Source organism: Amblyomma americanum, chromosome 10 (assembly GCF_052857255.1).
Source record: "Amblyomma americanum isolate KBUSLIRL-KWMA chromosome 10, ASM5285725v1, whole genome shotgun sequence".
Classification (NCBI taxonomy): Eukaryota; Metazoa; Arthropoda; class Arachnida; order Ixodida; family Ixodidae; genus Amblyomma; species Amblyomma americanum.
The window spans coordinates 17974353-17983633 of record NC_135506.1 but is presented as its reverse complement, the minus strand read 5'-3'; the positions used below and the strand labels follow the sequence as shown (position 1 = coordinate 17983633).

The window sequence follows — 9281 nt, the reverse complement described above, 5'->3', positions numbered from 1 at the left end:
AAAACGCTGAACGGCGCCATAGGCATTTTTAAAATCATGTTTCACAGGTTTTTAATGTAGTGCTTCGTCAGTAACACACAAGGCCGTTGCAGGAAAAAAAAAAGAGGCAGTGCACTGAAGCTTTGTCACACTCATTGACAGTGTGTGTACTTTCTGCAAAAATGGCCATCGGAAATAAGGGGAGTAAAGCCAACGTATTTGCACATTGTGGGACTGATTTGTGGCATCTCCAACAGCTGGTCTTATTGCAACTGCGACGTTGCGCAGCTGCTACCTCTAAGCAGTGACCTCATGAACTCCTGTTAGGCGTGCCTGTGCTCCCAACAATACCTCGTGACAGGGGGCACCCATCACCATGTGCCTCATGCTAGCTACCTCTCGTGCTCACGCCGTCATGCTTGATCAGCGAATTTCGCACAGAGAAGAGTGACTGTGGCAGCTGCTGTCAGCTCAGACCCATCCTGTGACAGTCAAGAGAGCCACGCCTCCTTCAACTGATGCACGTTTGCAGGCATCTGGCAGGTACAGATCTCGGCATCACACTAGCATCTGCTCGCGTGTGCTGCCGCATGGGCATGGAAGCATGCGGTGTGAACGCACTGCAGGTGTTAACCCTTTGAGGGTCAAATTATTTTGAAGAAAACTTTCCCAAGTGGTCAAATTAGTTTATTGCGGATCTTGAATGTACAAAATGTATAAAATCGGGAATAAATAGTAAAAAAAAATTTGGAACAGTACTTTGGTGTCAGCATCACTCACAACTGGAAAATGTTCAATAGAATTTCAAAGTGTGGTACTCCTTAAAGCACGGCTCCACGCACAGCGCCTTATCACAGGCTGCACACATAAAACGCGTGTCTGCTCTCCTCTTGGTCCGGCGAGTTGTGTTGGCACACACATGGCATCTTCTCTGCGTGCGGCTGCCTTGGGCAGAGGTCTGAGGCACCCTCTCTGGGAAGTGGCGCGCTGTCAGTCGCAGCGGGTTGTCCGTCGTTCGTCTTCCGCGCCTTGGTCGTTGGATTTCGGTTTGGTATTTTTCCAATATTTGGATGGCGACTTTCTTTCTGAACACAGCCAGCTTTACCGGGGTGCCAGTTCTCTCGCGGTAGAGAATAAATGCGTTCAGCAGTGTCATGTCGAGCAGGTGAAAAAAGAACTTCTTGTTCCACTTCAGAGTTTTCCTGATGCTTTCACTGAAGCTTAGCTGCATGTCGACTCTGTCGACGAGTCCCATTTTTTTCGTGTATTCAAGTACACATGCAGGCTTTTTCTTTTTTTCTCCGGTCGCTATGTCCACCTTATCAGACTCCTGCATCTCCGGTCCATGCATTGTTGTCAACATAGTGACTTCGCGCTTGTCGCACCATTTCAAGGCAAGCAGAGTGTTTGTGTGAAAGCTTTGAGTTTCACCCTTCTTCAACTTCTTTTTGAAAGAGGGTAGGCCCTTCCTATTGATACGCACAGTTCCGCATGCATTTGTGTTGTTGCTGTGCAGAAATTCAAAGAGCACTGGGCTTGTGTACCAATTGTCCACAAAAAGAGAGTGTCCTTTTCCAAGGAAGTCCGCCAGAAGGTCAGCAACAACAGCGCCCGCATAACCAAGCTCCTTACTTTTGGCCAGGCTAACTGTAGCTCCGGTATAAACTAGAAATCTAAGTACATACCCGGTTTTCACATCACACATCATGAACATCTTCACTCCGAACCGGTGTCTTTTGGATGGTATGTACTGCCGGAATGAAAGGCGGCCTCTCCAAGGCATCAGAGATTCATCACTGCATAAATCTTGGTACGGAAGAAAAAATCGGTCAAATTTTTCCTGAATGGCCTCCATGACCGGTCTGATGGCCCTTAGGCGATCGGATTGCTCCGTTATTGAACTGAAGTGCAGGACGCGCAGCAGAAGAGCAAAACGGTTCACAGAAAAAATCTCCCGAAAAAAAGGGGTCACCAGCATCGGGTCTGTCGACCAATAGTCCCGCAGGGTGTTCTTCCGCACGAGGCCCATAAGCAGTACTATTGCCAAAAAGCAGTAAAGCTCCGGGAGGTCCATGACAGCCCAGGCTCTGAGCCGCGATGCGCCGGAGTGACATGCGCTTGCTATATCATTCCCATACTTGTTTGTTTCGGTGACGATGAGCGACACAAGTTCTTCATCGAAAAACAATTGGAAGTAATCCAATTCACTTGCTTCTGGCGGGAGCAGAGAGGCCGCAACCTGTCCTGATTGCGAGTCGTCAAAGGTGAAAAGAGATGGCGAAAAATCACCTGTGTCCCACTGGGTGTCGTCGCGTCTTGCCCGCTTTCGAGATGTTGCGGCTGCGCTGAGGTCGGAGGTCGAACTTGTTGAATGCAGTTCGTCATCCGAAGATGAGCTGTCCTCTTCCGATGAAAAACTGTCTTCTGATTCCCACTCGGTGAGTGGAGCAAAATCAGGATCGGAAGAGTCATCGCTGTCGGTGTCAAGAGAACGGGCAGTGCGTCCGGCCATATCGCCGCTATGCCGTGCATCTGAAGAACTCGACCGAAACTCCGTAAAGAAGGAGAGCGAGAATATCTCGCGAGCGACGGTGATAAACAAGCTAAGAGCAGCACCAATAAAGATAGAAATCAACTTCCGCCGCCTCTGCAAGATAGTGCTGACAAAAAGAAAACTCAAATTTCGCGCGACTCCGTTGCGATCACGCGGCGAAACCAAAACTACAAAAGGGGCGTTGCCGCAGTCTGTGCCGCGCTAAAGCTAGAAATCAGTTCTGCTTATCTCCGTAAGAAGGCAGCACAAAATTCAAACACTTGTAAGTCCTAAGAGGTGGCAGCACCTCCCAGTGAGCACGCATCATCCTTTTGGCGCAAAATTTCAAACGGAGAATCGAAACCGTACCCGTACGGCAAAGACCTTGCGGGACAGAAAAGCGCCGCCGTACATATACGGCAAAAACCTTCAAAGGGTTAATGAAGTCAAGGCTTTGGTTGCGCACGCACCGCAATGCCATCCCAGAGAAGGTACCAAATTTACACGATTGCAAGTCGACCTATTTTTTAAAATTTGCAAATCCGAAGTGGGGGGGGGGGTCGACTTACGATTGAAACGAAAGCACCGCACTATAAGTAAAGGCGAGACAAACGAGATATTGGGCATGCTACAGCGTGGTTGCATTTTTGTTGCGTGGCTCCGTCGCATCGCTCTTGGTGCTGGCCTTGAGCAGCTGGTACGTCAACGCGCAGAACTGGCATACCCTCCTAGCACGCACGGGCGGTGGCCGATGGCAGCTATCGATAAGCAACAAACTAGCTCCCCACACGTGGCTGCTGACTGCGGTTGCTGATAAGCGGCGGCGGCCCGATAATGCAATCGCGTTGTATGGGAAGCTGAAACGTCCAACAAGTTTTCTTTTTACTTTCAAATGCGCGCTCGGCGCTGACGGGAGTGTTGATATTTGATGAAAGGGCCGCTGTTCCAATCGAGGCGGCACCCCCACTCGGAACGGCAGCGGTGCCGGGAAGTGTCCGTAGCTGAGGGAAGAGCCGACACCATTCACGCGTAGTTTCTCTTTGGCTCTGACGCATTTGACTACTGCTGGCCGCGTTTCAACAAGTCTTTAATGAAGTGCTTCGTCAGTCATCATTTGTGCACCAGGTGTGGCAAGCAACCAGCGCTCGTTCATGGCTACATTTACGTTGGCTGCCATGTTTTATGCCGAAGAAACAAACAGCTGCGCGCCAGGCCGCAAGTTTGATGTTTGCAACGGGTGATACAGGTGTGGCAGCTGCAGCGAGGAAAATTTTCAGCTGTTCTACGCTATGTCGTGATGTGGCTGTTTGCGAAGTGCGGGATTTCGCTGGACGACGACGTTAGAACGATGAGCTGTGCGACCGCAGCAGCGATCATGACGGCAGCGCTAGTGAGGACGATGGCGCAAGTGTGGACGAGTACATAGTCCAGTGACTAATACGTTTTCGTTTTGGAATGTGCCGATGGGCACGCCCGCGCGCAGCAGCCGATAGCGGCTGGCGATAAACGGTGGCCACTGGATAATGCTATTGCATTCAACTATTCAAGGCTAAGCTTAAACAACCTCTGAAGTTTTTTTTTTTTTTTTTTTTCGGAAATGTGATTTGGGGGGTCGACTTCCATTCGTGTCGACTTTTTTCAAGTCGAGTTGAAATTTCGACCACCTGGGGTTCTGTAACGTACACCGACATCGCAAAGTACATGGGCCTCTACAATTTCACCTCCATTGAAATTCGAGCGCCGCGGTTGGGATCAAACCCGCGTCTTTAGGCTCAGCAGCTGAGCACCATAACCACTAAGACACCTCAGCAGCCCACTGAAAATGACCGCAGCTGGTGCTACTGCACCTGTGTGCTATTCTTCTAAACTCAGAGTTCCAAACAGTTTTGCCGCTGCACTTATGAGGATCAGTCCTGATGAGGACCAACTAGAACTATCACTTTCTAACTTCCAGTTAGAAAACGCTTCCAGCATCGCTCTCAACCACTAAGCCAGACTTAACATATTATGAGACAGTAGATGCCAGTAAAATAGCTGGGATGAAACAAAGGCAGCTGGTTTGGTATCTTTCGTACACTGCCCATTATTATACACAAGCTGCCAGATCCTAAGCCCCAGCTCTCAGAGAGTAACACCAAAAACGAATGAGTTCCTTTCGGTTTGCAACAAGACTGCTGACTTCCCTGATTTACCAAGGGGACAGGGAAACAATTTTATCACGAAAACACCATTTTCATCTGAACCATCACATGAATTATTTTCGGAAGAAAACATTCCCTGGAAGGCATTCCATTACAGCAATAGCTTTTCTTGGATTTCTGTACATTGTCCGTAGAGGCCCCCCTGAACAACTGATTATTGAGGAGGAAGATAATGACAGAAAGGACAGTACTAGGACAATCTGCAATCCACCTTTTCCTGCATCTTGAGTAAACGAAAACTCGAGACAGTGTCAAATTTTGTACTGCTTATGTGGAAGATACTGCACTCGAGCCAGACTACCACGGCTATACATTCCACCACAATCTTAACAAAGCCCATTTGGCGTCACATTAAGGCTACTATTACAACAAAACAATGTCGAAAATGTCTTCAAAGTGCATTGGAAAAGAAGTGCTACTAGGAGACTCACAGTCAGGCAAAAAGCCTACACAACTGGCCAAACACCCACTCACACAATTATTGCCACAGTTACTTTGTAGTACTCACGACACGGCAAAAAAAAAAAAAAAAGAAAAAGTATGGTTCCTCTCTCCCACCTCGCCTACTTCCTGTGATTGGGGTCGACGTTGTGCCGTAAATGCATGATCAGGTCCATGATCTTGACTTTGGCCGTGTCACGGCCCACGGCGTCGAACGTGCGAAGTGCAGCGGCCACATACATCCCGAAGTAGTGCTCCTCATCGAGTGTGCTGCTCCGCGTCGGTGCCGCTGGCACCGTTGCAGGCTGTTCCTCCTGCTGTTTTCTTCGCTTGTGCGGGGGCGTTGGGGCACGGTGCTCCGAGACGCTTGAACTATCCTGCTCAGCCTCCAGCACCTCTGCAGACTCGTCCTAGAAGGTTTTCAAAGCACGACACAAACCTTTTTCAGTCACAGTGTCGCCACATGTGCATATACCTTGTTTGGTGTCACTTTTTCATACTGCAGGACTATGAATGTGCTATGAATGGCATTTAGCCTATATATTTTGTATGCTTTGTGCAACAAGCTGTTTAGAACCACTGGAAGCCACACTTACAAAATGAACACAAAAAATCAGTTATGGGAGTTTAACGTCCCAAAGCCACACAGGCTATAAGGAACGCCGTAGTGAAGGGCTCAAGAAATTTCGACCACCTAGGGTTCTTTACCGTACACTGGCATCGCACAGTACACGGGCCTCTAGGATTTCACCTGCATCAAAAATTGACTGCCGCAGCTGGGATCGAACCTGCGTCTTTTGAGTCAGCAAGTGAGCACCATAGCCACTCAGCCAGAACGCAAAGTATAATTTTAGAAGAAACATTGCGGATAACTCCATCCAATTCTTGTTTGTGGTTAGAATTTGTTGTTTTGTCCTTTCTGGCTAAGTAGATGCTTAACAGCAAAAGACATGGTTGTTGCCAAGAAAACTGAAATGGTGCATTTTCCCTCCGCCGCCAAAGCCATCGCGTCAGGACTAAAAAGAACTCTACGCTCACTATTCAGAAGTGAATGGTGGTGAAGCATAGCCTCAGCGATCTGTGTTTAAAAATCGGCCGTGACATAATTCAGTTTGTAAAAACGGCCAGTAAAAGCAATTCCTGTAACTATTTCACTCGCCTTTTCGAGGTAATAAATGCTCTGATTACAGTGAATGTAGCCATCTTGTTATTACAACATGGTAATTTATCGATACAAAGGCCAAATTCGATTTTTTTCTCGGTGTCCTTGCAGGATGGCTATCGCTAGGCTGTTTTGGTATTTTGATGGCCGCCTCCAGGCTTTTCTGGTAGCCTCGGCCCAGCTTCTGTGTGTGTGTTTTCAAATGCTTGTTTTCTGAAGCGCAAGCAATTTAAGAAACATAAAATATGCTGATCTATTTACACAAGGACTTGTAGTGATAGAAATGACTGAGTCTCTGAAAGCAGTGTTGGGTCATAATGTAGACATAAGAGTACTTTAGAGAAATTACAATACCCATCTGGGAGGCAGTATGTTCCCTTCAAGAATCTGAACATTTAAAGTCCTCCTTCTTCCCACCCCCCTCGCTTTGCACAATTCATGATTGAGGGGGACAATTTTGAGAAGTCAAGCAAAGCTGTTCATGTGAAACTAAAAGAAGTTACAGAGATTCAATAAAATCTGAAGAACAAGGTCAAAACAAAAAATAATATTATTCAGGACCGTGTCAGAAAATATTTCTCCCGACTGTTTATAACTGCACTGACAGGAACAGCAAAAAAGAGGTGGTATCACGCGAAAAAATTTCACACAACAAACTGAGGCTCACAATAAGACAGTCTGGCTCGAGAATGCTGTTGACGTCCCAGTTGCACTCCGTGCTCGGCGCATCTGTTGTCGGTTCGTGGTTGTTCTCGCTTGCGGCTGCCATTTCCAAGGTCCGTGGAAGATAGCACACATTGAGGAACTTCATGTCTTCATAGAAGTCCCATTTGGAAGTGTACGTCTCCTCGCCATTGCCATTGCACGTCCCATTGTGCTTGAGGACCTTGTTGTACTCGCGGAAGAAGTAGGTCCGCAAATTGTGAAACTTGTTCTTGCATTCCAGCACTGCATTCAAGAAATACGACTCAGCACAAACAGTGAATATTGGGCCAATTCGTTTGGCATTCGAGGCATTGTGTCAGCAACTCTCAGGAGTGGATTAGTGAAAGATTCTTGGAGGCCATGGTAAGATTTAGGGGGGGGGGGCAGTCTTGTTAGCACAATGCATTTGTAGAAACTTTTTGCTGAAAAAGATGGAGGCCAATGCTGTTTTCTTTGTACCAACGTTCCAGTTTTGGTAGAATAAATAATTGTCGTAAAAAAAAAAGGACTTGTAGCAAAATTTGGGTTTTTGAAGCATGAAATTTTATGCACACTTTGATTGCAGTCACATAATCTTCAGAGCGCTGTTATGAAATTAACAAACAGAGATATTATCAAACACAATTTTATTTTTATCCAGGATGAATGCATGTTCACATCCTTGCTTATTGAATAATAAAAGAACTGCAAGAACGAGATGCGAATATACCAAAAGCCACCTCTAACTTTTTGATTTAGACATTGAAAGTTGTGACATGAACAAGCAATACTGCCACTACTGAGCGTGTGCACCATAACGCACATTAGCTTTGGTGTTTTGAGACATTCCCTTGATAGGACAAAATGATAAATGGGTAGCATGTAGTTCTGTCAAATTTGGGCACTGCTAAATATATTTTAGCACTGATCTCAATACCTACTGTTATAAATGCGGCTATTGGCTGTTGCTCAACTCCCGCAGAAGCGGTTATGATGCCGTTTGTTTGGCATCTGGCTGCGAAATGATTGTGATAACTAGGTTTAACATGTATGTTTCAGTGAAAACGTAACGGCACACCAGTGGCTAGGTGTAGACGCAATAAAATGATATTGCATTTGTTTGAATACATGTCACAACGTTTAGATGAGAGATATTTGACTACTTTCAGTATGTTGATCGACACAATGCAAAGGCTTTGGCTATGCAAAACAACAATCCTTATTTGTGCAGTTGCTAAAGCAGAGAGCACTTTAGGACCCAGAGCAAAGATCATCTGTTATTCTATCCATTACAACTTACTTGAACATCCAAGTGTATTGCACAGTTCGAGAATTTTTTTGTCTCGAAGTCTCCTCTTCTTGTAGTCTGGGTGAATTGGGTTGTAAAGAAACTCGTTCTCCTTGAAAAAGTCGATGAGTATTTTCTGCCGGTCGTTACTCCAAAGAAACTGCAAAGGAATAAAAAGAAAGATTGTACACGCCTGTAAACGCGCAGTTACCGAGCATTCTTGGGCACAAAACATACTTTCCAATGTAAGAGCCTCGTACAGCGAAAAAACACTAGTCTAGCTTCAATCAACACTTTATCCACACGGTAGTTCCCAGATAGAATGTTCAAGTTCTGTCACTATATCAGCATTAAATGTGGATATGAAAGATGCGGCGAGAATAACCAGCATCACTGAAAGCAAGCATACAAGGCCAACGTATCGAACTTTAGCAGAAAAAAAAAATTGATCCGATCGCGCTTTATTACCTTCAGCGTGCGCCTTAACCAATCGGCACGTTTTCATGGCGAGAACACAACAAATGTCATTAGAAGGCCGTCAAACCCTTTGCTGCTAGGTCTATGGCGACGCAACACATAACAATAACGGCTATTTACAGCCACTCACCGGTTTGTGCTCCATATTGCACGTTGACTATATAGTTTTACAGTGTATAAACACGCGATCAGAGTCAGCAAAGAGGTTTGGAGGGCAGTTTTGACGGCATTTTGCCTACCGCTCAGCAGCGGCCAATGCCCATTGACAACCAAAAAAGAAACCAACCTTAAAATGCTGCGCTGACGATGCGGACAAATTTCTTCAGAGGAGTACTGCGTTTCGCTGGCGTTTGCGTTTGCTACGGGGCCTACAATTCGCCCCTAAAAGGACCACCATTGCTGCGAGCAGTAATTTTTTTTTAAACTGAAAGTTAAACTTCACTTCGTAACCGACTGTGCTTCGCTTCATTGCTTAGTTTACAATGTTACCATAACAATGTTCGCTCTCGCCATCCT

General features: G+C 46.2%; 1 protein-coding gene across 1 annotated transcript; it reads right to left on the bottom strand.

Annotated features, from left to right (window-relative positions):
• Positions 1–4742: 4742 nt before the first annotated feature.
• On the bottom strand, positions 4743–9062 carry LOC144107932 (uncharacterized). The gene is made up of 4 exons (XM_077641170.1): positions 8896–9062; positions 8301–8448; positions 6984–7264; positions 4743–5564 (listed from the first exon to the last, which is right to left on the bottom strand). Exons 1-4 carry the CDS (start codon positions 8908–8910, stop codon positions 5277–5279), a joined length of 732 nt encoding a protein of 243 aa, XP_077497296.1. The 5' UTR covers positions 8911–9062; the 3' UTR covers positions 4743–5276.
• Between the last annotated feature and the right edge of the window lie 219 nt (positions 9063–9281).

Coding starts and splice junctions, on each gene's coding strand:
- LOC144107932 (XM_077641170.1), bottom strand. Junction 7,265..8,300: donor CAATACACTTGGATGTTCAA/GTAAGTTGTAAT, acceptor TCTTGAATGCAG/TGCTGGAATGCAAGAACAAG. Junction 5,565..6,983: donor TCGAGCCAGACTGTCTTATT/GTGAGCCTCAGT, acceptor AAAACCTTCTAG/GACGAGTCTGCAGAGGTGCT.